This window comes from Mchenga conophoros, linkage group LG3, assembly GCF_057382185.1.
Source record: "Mchenga conophoros isolate Kocher_MC1m ecotype Shallow Benthic linkage group LG3, M_conophoros_male_GT1.1, whole genome shotgun sequence".
NCBI classification, from domain to species: domain Eukaryota; kingdom Metazoa; phylum Chordata; class Actinopteri; order Cichliformes; family Cichlidae; genus Mchenga; species Mchenga conophoros.
Window position 1 is genome coordinate 82,790,464 of NC_140528.1, and position 13,935 is coordinate 82,804,398.

Sequence of the window (13,935 nt, forward strand, 5' to 3'; positions counted from 1 at the left end):
CTGAGCAGAAAACTACAGACATCTGGAAACTGAGTTGTTAATTCTCAGTGGGATCACCAGGACTAGCAAAGCTTCACCATGACAGTCATCTGATTGACTGAACCCATCCAAACATCACTTCATGGACCTTTAGCTTGTGTCTGTGTGTGGACAGACATAACATGAGCTAATTATACATTACTCCTCCACAGAGTGGACCAGCAGAGAGCAGAGGTTTCCACTGGTCAGTCTGCACAGCAACATCAAACACACCTGGACTCTGTGGTTATGGTTTGTACTACGTTTACATTTGTTCTTTTCAGTCACCTCTATGCTGCACTTTGTGGACTAGAGGATTGTCCGTGTGTCCAACATAAGTCAGAGTTTGGGCTCCATGATTTCAGTCAGATTGGGGTGACTGTAGCTCAGGAGGGGAGCAGGTCAGCTACTAGTCAGAAGGTTTGTGAATCAAACCCTGGCTGGCAAATGTACTGGGTAACGTACTAAACCCAAGCTGCCCTCTGATGCATCCATCAGAGTGTGAAAGAAAGTATTTAAGCATAGAACAATGTGCTTGGTTGAATGAGGCATGTTGTATAAATGCTTTGTGTGCACAGAGTATCAAAGAGAGCTATATAAGAACCAGTCCATTTACCACTGGGTAATTCATATAGTTTTCTTTTCCAGCGGCTGGAGGACAACATCACCATGTTTGTGAAGAACGAGCTGAAGAAGATCCAGAAGCTTCTGAGTCCAGATCACCCAGAAACTTTAAAGAGCCAGATGGAGGATGAGGAGATGTTTGAAGGAGAGGATGAAGATGAAAGAAAGAGCTGCAGAGAAGCATTTCTGAAGATCACACTCCACTTCTTGAGGAGACTTAAGCAGCATGAGATGGCTGACCATCTGCAGAGCAGTAAGAGAATTTCTCTAAAGACTGAATATTGATCTTTCCTAATAGCTCAAGAAATGGACCAATAGACATTCATCCTTTCAGGGTACTGAAAGGCTATGATATTTATTATATAATAGTTTTTTCTGAATTTCTTATTTTCAGAAATATTTGCTTCACTCCGTAAACGTGAACTTAAAGCCCAACTGAAGAAGAAGTTCCAGTGTGTGTTTGAGGGCATCGCTAAAGCAGGAAGCCCAACCCTCCTGAATCAGATCTACACAGAGCTCTACATCACAGAGGGAGGGACCGCAGAGGTCAATGAGGAACATGAGGTCAGACAGATTGAAACAGCATCCAGGAAACCAGACAGACCAGAAACAACAATCAGACAAGAAGACATCTTTAAAGCCTCACCTGGAAGAGACGAACCAATCAGAACAGTGCTGACAAAGGGAGTGGCTGGCATTGGGAAAACAGTCTTAACACAGAAATACAGCCTGGACTGGGCTGAAGACAAAGCCAACCAGGACATCCAGTTCATATTTCCATTCACTTTCAGAGAGCTGAATGTGCTGAAAGAGGAAAAGTTCAGCTTGGTGGAACTTGTTCATCACTTCTTTAATCAAACTAACGAATCAGGAATCTGCAGGCTTGAAGACTTCCAGGTTGTGTTCATACTTGATGGTCTGGATGAGTGTCGACTTAATTTGGACTTCAACAAAACTAAAATCCTGACTGAAACAAGAAAGTCCACCTCATTGGATGAGCTGCTGACAAACCTCATCAGAGGGAACCTGCTCCCTTCTGCTCGCCTTTGGATAACAACACGACCTGCAGCAGCCAATCAGATCCCTCCTCAGTGTGTCGACATGGTGACAGAGGTCAGAGGGTTCACTGACCCACAGAAGGAGGAGTACTTCAGGAAGAGATTCAGAGATGAGGAGCAGGCCAGCAGGATCATCTCCCACATCAAGAAAGCTCGAAGCCTCCACATCATGTGTCACATCCCAGTCTTCTGCTGGATCACTGCTACAGTTCTGGAGGATGTGCTGGAAACCAGAGAGGGAGGAGAGCTGCCCAACACCCTGACTGAGATGTACATCCACTTCCTGGTGGTTCAGGCCAAAGTGAAGAGGATCAAATATGATGGAGGAGCTGAGACAGATCCACACTGGAGTCCAGAGAGCAGGAAGATAATTGAGTCTCTGGGAAAACTGGCTTTTGATCAGCTGCAGAAAGGAAACCTGATCTTCTATGAACCAGACCTGACAGAGTGTGGCATCGATATCAGAGCAGCCTCAGTGTACTCAGGAGTGTTCACACAGATCTTTAAAGAGGAGAAACAACTGTACCAGGACAAGGTGTTCTGCTTTGTTCATCTCAGTGTTCAGGAGTTTCTGGCTGCTCTTCATGTCCACCTGACCTTCATCAACTCTGGACTCAATCTGCTGGAAGAACAACAAACAACGTCCATGTGGTCTAAACTATTTGATAAACCAAAACTCCAATCTCTCCACCAGAGTGCTGTGAACAAGGCCTTACAGAGTCCAAATGGACACCTGGACTTGTTCCTCCGCTTCCTCCTGGGTCTTTCAATGCAGACCAATCAGACTCTCCTACGAGGTCTGCTGACACAGACAGGAAGTAGCTCACAGACCAATCAGGAAGCAGTTCAGTACATCAAGGAGAAGCTCAGTGAGAATCTGTCTGCAGAGAAAAGCATCAATCTGTTTCACTGTCTGAATGAACTGAATGATCGTTCTCTAGTGGAGGAGATCCAACAGTCCCTGAGTTCAGGAAGTCTCTCCACAGATAAACTGTCTCCTGCTCAGTGGTCAGCTCTGGTCTTCATCTTACTGTCATCAGAAAAAGATCTGGATGTTTTTGACCTGAAGAAATACTCTGCTTCAGAGGAGGCTCTTCTGAGGCTGCTGCCAGTGGTCAAAGCCTCTAAAAAAGTTCTGTAAGTTATAAAGTTTTTATTATTTAATTTGGTTGGTATGTTATGGAAAAACACACTGCATCAACTTCTGTTTTGTTTTTGTCAAAATCACTGTAATATAATCACTGTACCTTTATATACACGTGACTTGTATTAATGCTGCTGCCCTCTTGTGGCTAAAGTGTAATTATGTTCTTGTTATTAGGGAGGATTTGAGAGTAACATGCCAAGTGAGTCAGCACCTTCGCTTTAGCTTAAAAAATCCAAATTCTTATGTAATCAGTTATAGTTGCATGTATTCATTATCATAATTTAACCTTTAATATTGATGTCTTAAATTTATTTTGAGTAAAGTAGCAATAATTTTATGGTTTATTAAATAAATACATCACTAATGAATTATTTATTTCAGTAATTAATTAAAAAAATATATTGATAATGAATTATCGGTTAATTTCATTTAAAATAATTCATTATGTATTTATGTACAATTCTAATTAGTTAATTACATATTTAATCAATTATTGGTTTGTTTTCTATTTTAATTATTTTACTGACACATTTAATGAATTATTTAATGATGTATTTATTTAATTCACGTTGCTACTCCTGGCCCTGCATCGCTGTTCATAAATACATTTTATTTGTCAGCTTCACCCATCAAAGTCAGGGGGCGGGGTTAATGCTGATCAAGTCAAAACCATTGCTTTGGTCTGGTGGGCGTTCTTTTAGTGGGCTTTTCTCAATACTAAGTAGGCCTACACACCAGGATTTGGACATGTGTGGACCCAAACTATACTTTTACCCTTTTTTGTGTGTCACCAAATACACTTTAATATTTTCTAGACAAGAATGTAGTGGCATAATCTTTAACCTCTTTTGGCTCCAAACAGAAGTGACAGACTTGAGCAGGGTTCATTTAAAGGCTGACAGAAGTGGAGTGGTGACGGGGAGATGTTTGACAGGACAGTGTTTCAGCCTCCACAGGTTCATGTTGTGCTCCATCAGTCAGTGAAGATGAAGTCAGTGCTGATGAGGCTGTAGAGTGTGTGAGGGATGTGAATGAGGATGATGAAGATCTGATGATAGCAGATAAAAACAGGCTGCAGAGACTTTGAGCCATACAGGGCACACAGTGTGTGTACAGAACAGCTGAAATCATTATGGAGGCCTCACTGGGATATGGAAGCATCACAGTACAGCTTCAGTGAAGCATTAAAGTCTCTGATATGAGATGAGAAATGAAGCAGCCAGAGCTTTTTCATGAGTGGAAATCCACTGTGACTGTGAGCTGCTGCTACAGCCTCCAGATTAGCCAGAAGCTCATCCTGCTCAACATTTCCTCACCAACTTTAATGGAAGTGTGATGTTTTCAGCTGGAGTGATGGTCAGGGTGGCCTCCCTCTCCTCTTCTTCTCCTCTTCCTCTTTCATTTGTAAAGCCACTTCTGCTGCTTTCATTCATTTGGAAGTCCTGTAGCTGAGTTTGGGAGAGACTAACAGCCTCGGCAGCAGAGGGGAGAAAGGCTGTAACACCACCACTTTACTCCCTTCTACCTGTCACATCATTTTATCAGGAAACAAATATGCTCATGTTTTTACTATGTTTGTCTTGAAGATGTAAGAAGATCACATGGTGCTTTTTATTATTGTGTTGGTTTGTTTGCTGTCTCTTGGATGGAGCCCAGCTGTGCGTGGCCCCTGGGCCTGTGGTCAGAGTGTGTGCTGGATAATCCAGCCCAGGATGAGGCCAAACTGACATGGGATGAAATGTCTGTCACATAATTGAGCTTAGTGTAGTTTCATTTCTGCACAATTTAAAAACAACCAAAACTTTGTTCTGTCTTTTCTATGTTATACTGTAGACTTTCTTTGATACTGTGTCCAAAAGGAGCAGCTTTTACTTTGAAGGGGAGGCGTCTCTGTTTCCTCTTCAGGTTGGATGATGGAAGCAAATGAGTGTGTGATGTTCTTTCAGTGTTGCACTTTGTAGACGCTCCCTGAGCACTGGTCTCACAGCCAGCTGCACATAGAGACCAGTGTTGTTAGTCCAGGTCAGAAGATGACTTGTTGGAATGAAAATGAGCTTGTAGTTTGTCTGCTTTAATAATGTGACTGGAAAAAGGTGTTGGACTTCAAATATGTCCATTTCTTTCACACTTCACCTTTAAAAGTGAAGCCTTGTGGTTCCTGGAAGGAAAAACACGACTTTTTCAAGTCTTTGTCCTGTTTTTATGATAAATGTACGACTTTAATGTGAAATATTCAGAGTTTTTTCTCTTGTTGTGTTTGTTTGAAGCTGCTTCCTGTTGGCTTCAGCTGTTTGGAGTTTCCATTTTCTAAACTTCTACATTCTGAACCTTCTTCAGCTCTGAACAGATGATGAAACACTGAATGATTTCAAGCTCACACTTTGTCTAATAAACTTACATCTTTCATTCTTTATACAGATTGAGGAGCTGTGGTTTGTCAGAGATCAGCTGTGATTATCTGGCAGCAGCACTGAAGTCCAACCCCTCCCATCTGAGACAGCTGGACCTGAGCTACAACAACAAGCTGCAGGATTCAGGAGTGAAGCATCTGTGTGGTTTCCTGGAGAGTCCAGGATGTGGACTTGAAACTCTGGGGTCAGTCAGCATGTTTTAGTTGTGCTGAGATGAATATGATGTGAAAGTTGTGCTGACACTAAACTGCAGACATCAGGCTGATATTATACTGATCCACACTGAGGATCTTCATGGTAAAGTCTGTTTTCTTCTTCTCTGGTTTAGTCCATTGACTGCAGCAGAACAATGTTCACATTTCAAACAGTGATACTCAACGTATGGCCCGCGGCCCACACGCGGCCTGCCCACCTTTCCTGATTCAGAGAGAGGGGACCCTGATTAACTGTGTAGTGTTCTTCCTCACAGTTCTAAGTATCAGACACAACAATGAATAATCCACAGCTGACTGTCTTTAGCAGGTCAAAGGTCACGGCACACAGCAGACAGTGGGAAATATTATAACTCTGATCATTTATCAGCACATATCCATATGTATAAAAACAAAGCTGACACTGTGAGACTTGATCAGAGGTGTGATCATCACAGCAGAGGCCTTTGTGTCAAAGTCACTGAGGATCAAACAGAAACACATGAAGCAGATTTTCCTGTTCTGGCTTTTTATAGCAGATAACCTTCAAAATATTCTGCAGTCCATCAAAAACTGAAGCAAACCATGAATCAACATGTGAACATGAGCTGATGCTGCTGAAGTGAAGCAAAGTTACAGAGGTTTGATTACAGACACAGCTGAGAGTTTGTAATCTGTCATCATTTTAAAAGCTTTACATTTCTTCAGTATTGAACAGCAGAAATGAGGCTTTGTTTTGGGAGGCCGACAGCAGTGAACACAACAGCAGACTGGTGCGTAATAAGCAGTGAATAATGCAGGAAACAGATTTTTGAAGGTAAACTGTTCTTGAAGTACACTGAGAGAGAGAGAGAGCTGTGCAGGAAGTAAACGTCAAAGTCAGAGAGAATTCATGACGATGTTCATCAAACGTAAAGCGTAGTTTGGATCTTCTTCTGCTGCTGGTTCAGTCAGTTTTGGTTGGAGACAGATGAAACCTGCAGCTTCAGGATCTGTGAGCTGTCCACTTTCAGCCCCGACGGCGTGTCCGTGTACGTGCCGTCGAGTGAACGATCCACGCTCTGTGTTTCCATCTTTGTGTGTTTAGCTGCTCTCATTTACTGTTTTATCTGTTTGCTTGTTGTTGAAATACTTTTGGGAGCTTTAACCTGAGATTCTGGCAAAATACATTTATATTAAAAATCGATTCAGGATTGAATGAATCAACATCGCTTTATTCAAATTAAAACCATTTAAATAGGAAAATCCATTTTTTTACACCCACCTCTAATGCTGGGTAATGTCAGCTGGTCCATGTGCAGCTGGCTGTGAGGCTCAGGGAGCGTCTACAAAGTGCAACACTGAAAGAACATCATCCATAAATATTGAGTAATAACTGGACTCTCATACAGCGAGACTCAAATGCCTTTAAACATCAGCTTATCCTGCTGATCCAAGTCCAACACTGAGTTTGTAAAAACATGTTTGTCAATCATTTTGTTTGGTTTCTGAGGAAAATGATTCAATAACTTGCTGCTAATACACAACATTTCATCATATTTCCTCATAACCCTCTTTTGTCTGACCATTTGATCCCATTTGAATTTGCAATAAAGGATCCACAGAGTTTGGTGACAATAATGACAGTAGATGTTTGTGTGAAAATGCTGGAAGCAAATGAGTGTGTGATGTTCTTTCAGTGTTGCACTTTGTAGACGCTCCCTGAGCACTGGTCTCACAGCCAGCTGCACATAGAGACCAGTGTTGTTAGTCCAGGTCAGAAGATGACTTGTTGGAATGAAAATGAGCTTGTAGTTTGTCTGCTTTAATAATGTGACTGGAAAAAGGTGTTGGACTTCAAATATGTCCATTTCTTTCACACTTCACCTTTAAAAGTGAAGCCTTGTGGTTCCTGGAAGGAAAAACACGACTTTTTCAAGTCTTTGTCCTGTTTTTATGAGAAATGTACGACTTTAATGTGAAACATTCAGAGTTTTTTCTCTTGTTGTGTTTGTTTGAAGCTGCTTCCTGTTGGCTTCAGCTGTTTGGAGTTTCCATTTTCTAAACTTCTACATTCTGAACCTTCTTCAGCTCTGAACAGATGATGAAACACTGAATGATTTCAAGCTCACACTTTGTCTAATAAACTTACATCTTTCATTCTTTATACAGATTGAGTTACTGTGGTTTGTCAGAGATCAGCTGTGATTATCTGGCAGCAGCACTGAAGTCCAACCCCTCCCATCTGAGACAGCTGGACCTGAGCATCAACTACAAGCTGCAGGATTCAGGAGTGAAGCATCTGTGTGGTTTCCTGGAGAGTCCAGGATGTGGACTTGAAACTCTGAGGTCAGTCAGCATGTTTTAGTTGTGCTGAGATGAATATGATGTGAAAGTTGTGCTGACACTAAACTGCAGACATCAGGCTGATATTATACTGATCCACACTGAGGATCTTCATGGTAAAGTCTGTTTTCTTCTTCTCTGGTTTAGTCCATTGACTGCAGCAGAACAATGTTCACATTTCAAACAGTGAGACTCAACGTATGGCCCGCGGCCCACACGCGGCCTGCCCACCTTTCCTGATTCAGAGAGAGGGGACCCTGATTAACTGTGTAGTGTTCTTCCTCACAGTTCTAAGTATCAGACACAACAATGAATAATCCACAGCTGACTGTCTTTAGCAGGTCAAAGGTCACGGCACACAGCAGACAGTGGGAAATATTATAACTCTGATCATTTATCAGCACATATCCATATGTATAAAAACAAAGCTGACACTGTGAGACTTGATCAGAGGTGTGATCATCACAGCAGAGGCCTTTGTGTCAAAGTCACTGAGGATCAAACAGAAACACATGAAGCAGATTTTCCTGTTCTGGCTTTTTATAGCAGATAACCTTCAAAATATTCTGCAGTCCATCAAAAACTGAAGCAAACCATGAATCAACATGTGAACATGAGCTGATGCTGCTGAAGTGAAGCAAAGTTACAGAGGTTTGATTACAGACACAGCTGAGAGTTTGTAATCTGTCATCATTTTAAAAGGTTTACATTTCTTCAGTATTGAACAGCAGAAATGAGGCTTTGTTTTGGGAGGCCGACAGCAGTGAACACAACAGCAGACTGGTGCGTAATAAGCAGTGAATAATGCAGGAAACAGATTTTTGAAGGTAAACTGTTCTTGAAGTACACTGAGAGAGAGAGAGCTGTGCAGGAAGTAAACGTCAAAGTCAGAGAGAATTCATGACGATGTTCATCAAACGTAAAGCGTAGTTTGGATCTTCTTCTGCTGCTGGTTCAGTCAGTTTTGGTTGGAGACAGATGAAACCTGCAGCTTCAGGATCTGTGAGCTGTCCACTTTCAGCCCCGACGGCGTGTCCGTGTACGTGCCGTCGAGTGAACGATCCACGCTCTGTGTTTCCATCTTTGTGTGTTTAGCTGCTCTCATTTACTGTTTTATCTGTTTGCTTGTTGTTGAAATACTTTTGGGAGCTTTAACCTGAGATTCTGGCAAAATACATTTATATTAAAAATCGATTCAGGATTGAATGAATCAACATCGCTTTATTCAAATTAAAACCATTTAAATAGGAAAATCCATTTTTTTTACAGCCGCCTCTAATGCTGGGTAATGTCAGCTGGTCCATGTGCAGCTGGCTGTGAGGCTCAGGGAGCGTCTACAAAGTGCAACACTGAAAGAACATCATCCATAAATACTGAGTAATAACTGGACTCTCATACAGCGAGACTCAAATGCCTTTAAACATCAGCTTATCCTGCTGATCCAAGTCCAACACTGAGTTTGTAAAAACATGTTTGTCAATCATTTTGTTTGGTTTCTGAGGAAAATGATTTAATAACTTGCTGCTAATACACAACATTTCATCATATTTCCTCATAAGCCTCTTTTGTCTGACCATTTGATCCCATTTGAATTTGCAATAAAGGATCCACAGAGTTTGGTGACAATAATGACAGTAGATGTTTGTGTGGAAGTGCTGGAAGCAAATGAGTGTGTGATGTTCTTTCAGTGTTGCACTTTGTAGACGCTCCCTGAGCACTGGTCTCACAGCCAGCTGCACATAGAGACCAGTGTTGTTAGTCCAGGTCAGAAGATGACTTGTTGGAATGAAAATGAGCTTGTAGTTTGTCTGCTTTAATAATGTGACTGGAAAAAGGTGTTGGACTTCAAATATGTCCATTTCTTTCACACTTCACCTTTAAAAGTGAAGCCTTGTGGTTCCTGGAAGGAAAAACACGACTTTTTCAAGTCTTTGTCCTGTTTTTATGAGAAATGTACGACTTTAATGTGAAACATTCAGAGTTTTTTCTCTTGTTGTGTTTGTTTGAAGCTGCTTCCTGTTGGCTTCAGCTGTTTGGAGTTTCCATTTTCTAAACTTCTACATTCTGAACCTTCTTCAGCTCTGAACAGATGATGAAACACTGAATGATTTCAAGCTCACACTTTGTCTAATAAACTTACATCTTTCATTCTTTATACAGATTGAGTCTCTGTGGTTTGTCAGAGATCAGCTGTGATTATCTGGCAGCAGCACTGAAGTCCAACCCCTCCCATCTGAGACAGCTGGACCTGAGTGACAACAACAAGCTGCAGGATTCAGGAGTGAAGCATCTGTGTGGTTTCCTGGAGAGTCCAGGATGTGGACTTGAAACTCTGGGGTCAGTCAGCATGTTTTAGTTGTGCTGAGATGAATATGATGTGAAAGTTGTGCTGACACTAAACTGCAGACATCAGGCTGATATTATACTGATCCACACTGAGGATCTTCATGGTAAAGTCTGTTTTCTTCTTCTCTGGTTTAGTCCATTGACTGCAGCAGAACAATGTTCACATTTCAAACAGTGAGACTCAACGTATGGCCCGCGGCCCACACGCGGCCTGCCCACCTTTCCTGATTCAGAGAGAGGGGACCCTGATTAACTGTGTAGTGTTCTTCCTCACAGTTCTAAGTATCAGACACAACAATGAATAATCCACAGCTGACTGTCTTTAGCAGGTCAAAGGTCACGGCACACAGCAGACAGTGGGAAATATTATAACTCTGATCATTTATCAGCACATATCCATATGTATAAAAACAAAGCTGACACTGTGAGACTTGATCAGAGGTGTGATCATCACAGCAGAGGCCTTTGTGTCAAAGTCACTGAGGATCAAACAGAAACACATGAAGCAGATTTTCCTGTTCTGGCTTTTTATAGCAGATAACCTTCAAAATATTCTGCAGTCCATCAAAAACTGAAGCAAACCATGAATCAACATGTGAACATGAGCTGATGCTGCTGAAGTGAAGCAAAGTTACAGAGGTTTGATTACAGACACAGCTGAGAGTTTGTAATCTGTCATCATTTTAAAAGGTTTACATTTCTTCAGTATTGAACAGCAGAAATGAGGCTTTGTTTTGGGAGGCCGACAGCAGTGAACACAACAGCAGACTGGTGCGTAATAAGCAGTGAATAATGCAGGAAACAGATTTTTGAAGGCAAACTGTTCTTGAAGTACACTGAGAGAGAGAGAGCTGTGCAGGAAGTAAACGTCAAAGTCAGAGAGAATTCATGACGATGTTCATCAAACGTAAAGCGTAGTTTGGATCTTCTTCTGCTGCTGGTTCAGTCAGTTTTGGTTGGAGACAGATGAAACCTGCAGCTTCAGGATCTGTGAGCTGTCCACTTTCAGCCCCGACGGCGTGTCCGTGTACGTGCCGTCGAGTGAACGATCCACGCTCTGTGTTTCCATCTTTGTGTGTTTAGCTGCTCTCATTTACTGTTTTATCTGTTTGCTTGTTGTTGAAATACTTTTGGGAGCTTTAACCTGAGATTCTGGCAAAATACATTTATATTAAAAATCGATTCAGGATTGAATGAATCAACATCGCTTTATTCAAATTAGAACCATTTAAATAGGAAAATCCATTTTTTTACACCCGCCTCTAATGCTGGGTAATGTCAGCTGGTCCATGTGCAGCTGGCTGTGAGGCTCAGGGAGTGTCTACAAAGTGCAACACAGAAAGAACATCATCCATAAATATTGAGTAATAACTGGACTCTCATACAGCGAGACTCAAATGCCTTTAAACATCAGCTTATCCTGCTGATCCAAGTCCAACACTGAGTTTGTAAAAACATGTTTGTCAATCATTTTGTTTGGTTTCTGAGGAAAATGATTTAATAACTTGCTGCTAATACACAACATTTCATCATATTTCCTCATAACCCTCTTTTGTCTGACCATTTGATCCCATTTGAATTTGCAATAAAGGATCCACAGAGTTTGGTGACAATAATGACAGTAGATGTTTGTGTGAAAGTGCTGGAAGCAAATGAGTGTGTGATGTTCTTTCAGTGTTGCACTTTGTAGACGCTCCCTGAGCACTGGTCTCACAGCCAGCTGCACATAGAGACCAGTGTTGTTAGTCCAGGTCAGAAGATGACTTGTTGGAATGAAAATGAGCTTGTAGTTTGTCTGCTTTAATAATGTGACTGGAAAAAGGTGTTGGACTTCAAATATGTCCATTTCTTTCACACTTCACCTTTAAAAGTGAAGCCTTGTGGTTCCTGGAAGGAAAAACACGACTTTTTCAAGTCTTTGTCCTGTTTTTATGAGAAATGTACGACTTTAATGTGAAACGTTCAGAGTTTTTTCTCTTGTTGTGTTTGTTTGAAGCTGCTTCCTGTTGGCTTCAGCTGTTTGGAGTTTCCATTTTCTAAACTTCTACATTCTGAACCTTCTTCAGCTCTGAACAGATGATGAAACACTGAATGATTTCAAGCTCACACTTTGTCTAATAAACTTACATCTTTCATTCTTTATACAGATTGAAGGACTGTGGTTTGTCAGAGATCAGCTGTGATTATCTGGCAGCAGCACTGAAGTCCAACCCCTCCCATCTGAGACAGCTGGACCTGAGCTCCAACAACAACCTGCAGGATTCAGGAGTGAAGCATCTGTGTGGTTTCCTGGAGAGTCCAGGATGTGGACTTGAAACTCTGAGGTCAGTCAGCATGTTTTAGTTGTGCTGAGATGAATATGATGTGAAAGTTGTGCTGACACTAAACTGCAGACATCAGGCTGATATTATACTGATCCACACTGAGGATCTTCATGGTAAAGTCTGTTTTCTTCTTCTCTGGTTTAGTCCATTGACTGCAGCAGAACAATGTTCACATTTCAAACAGTGAGACTCAACGTATGGCCCGCGGCCCACACGCGGCCTGCCCACCTTTCCTGATTCAGAGAGAGGGGACCCTGATTAACTGTGTAGTGTTCTTCCTCACAGTTCTAAGTATCAGACACAACAATGAATAATCCACAGCTGACTGTCTTTAGCAGGTCAAAGGTCACGGCACACAGCAGGCAGTGGGAAATATTATAACTCTGATCATTTATCAGCACATATCCATATGTATAAAAACAAAGCTGACACTGTGAGACTTGATCAGAGGTGTGATCATCACAGCAGAGGCCTTTGTGTCAAAGTCACTGAGGATCAAACAGAAACACATGAAGCAGATTTTCCTGTTCTGGCTTTTTATAGCAGATAACCTTCAAAATATTCTGCAGTCCATCAAAAACTGAAGCAAACCATGAATCAACATGTGAACATGAGCTGATGCTGCTGAAGTGAAGCAAAGTTACAGAGGTTTGATTACAGACACAGCTGAGAGTTTGTAATCTGTCATCATTTTAAAAGGTTTACATTTCTTCAGTATTGAACAGCAGAAATGAGGCTTTGTTTTGGGAGGCCGACAGCAGTGAACACAACAGCAGACTGGTGCGTAATAAGCAGTGAATAATGCAGGAAACAGATTTTTGAAGGTAAACTGTTCTTGAAGTACACTGAGAGAGAGAGAGCTGTGCAGGAAGTAAACGTCAAAGTCAGAGAGAATTCATGACGATGTTCATCAAACGTAAAGCGTAGTTTGGATCTTCTTCTGCTGCTGGTTCAGTCAGTTTTGGTTGGAGACAGATGAAACCTGCAGCTTCAGGATCTGTGAGCTGTCCACTTTCAGCCCCGACGGCGTGTCCGTGTACGTGCCGTCGAGTGAACGATCCACGCTCTGTGTTTCCATCTTTGTGTGTTTAGCTGCTCTCATTTACTGTTTTATCTGTTTGCTTGTTGTTGAAATACTTTTGGGAGCTTTAACCTGAGATTCTGGCAAAATACATTTATATTAAAAATCGATTCAGGATTGAATGAATCAACATCGCTTTATTCAAATTAAAACCATTTAAATAGGAAAATCCATTTTTTTACACCCGCCTCTAATGCTGGGTAATGTCAGCTGGTCCATGTGCAGCTGGCTGTGAGGCTCAGGGAGTGTCTACAAAGTGCAACACAGAAAGAACATCATCCATAAATATTGAGTAATAACTGGACTCTCATACAGCGAGACTCAAATGCCTTTAAACATCAGCTTATCCTGCTGATCCAAGTCCAACACTGAGTTTGTAAAAACATGTTTGTCAATCATTTTGTTTGGTT

The 13,935-nt window shown here is 41.6% G+C and overlaps 1 protein-coding gene across 3 annotated transcripts; it reads left to right on the top strand.

Moving 5' to 3' along the window:
* The first annotated feature begins 672 nt into the window (after positions 1-672).
* LOC146581124 (NLR family CARD domain-containing protein 3-like) lies at positions 673-10,433 on the top strand. Of its 3 annotated transcripts, XM_085267504.1 has the most exons (5): positions 673-895; positions 1,037-2,837; positions 5,266-5,442; positions 7,601-7,777; positions 9,935-10,433. In XM_085267504.1, exons 1-5 carry the CDS (start codon positions 688-690, stop codon positions 10,128-10,130), a joined length of 2,559 nt encoding a protein of 852 aa, XP_085123630.1. In that variant the 5' UTR covers positions 673-687; the 3' UTR covers positions 10,131-10,433. The 3 variants fall into 3 exon arrangements, 2 of the variants coding, with proteins under 2 accessions (XP_085123630.1, XP_085123631.1); XM_085267505.1 differs by lacking the exons at positions 5,266-5,442; positions 7,601-7,777; positions 9,935-10,433 and having other exon boundaries at positions 1,037-2,841; XR_014891301.1 differs by lacking the exons at positions 673-895; positions 1,037-2,837; positions 7,601-7,777 and having other exon boundaries at positions 5,312-5,442; positions 9,935-10,047.
* Positions 10,434-13,935: the final 3,502 nt, after the last annotated feature.

Bases quoted from the DNA above. Each gene is read 5' to 3' on its own strand.
- LOC146581124 (XM_085267504.1), top strand. From the start codon at position 688: ATGTTTGTGAAGAACGAGCTGAAGAAGATCCAGAAGCTTCTGAGTCCA. The intron at 896-1,036 runs GTAAGAGAATTT...TCTTATTTTCAG, and splicing joins GGCTGACCATCTGCAGAGCA to AAATATTTGCTTCACTCCGT. The intron at 5,443-7,600 runs GTCAGTCAGCAT...TTCTTTATACAG, and splicing joins TGTGGACTTGAAACTCTGGG to ATTGAGTTACTGTGGTTTGT.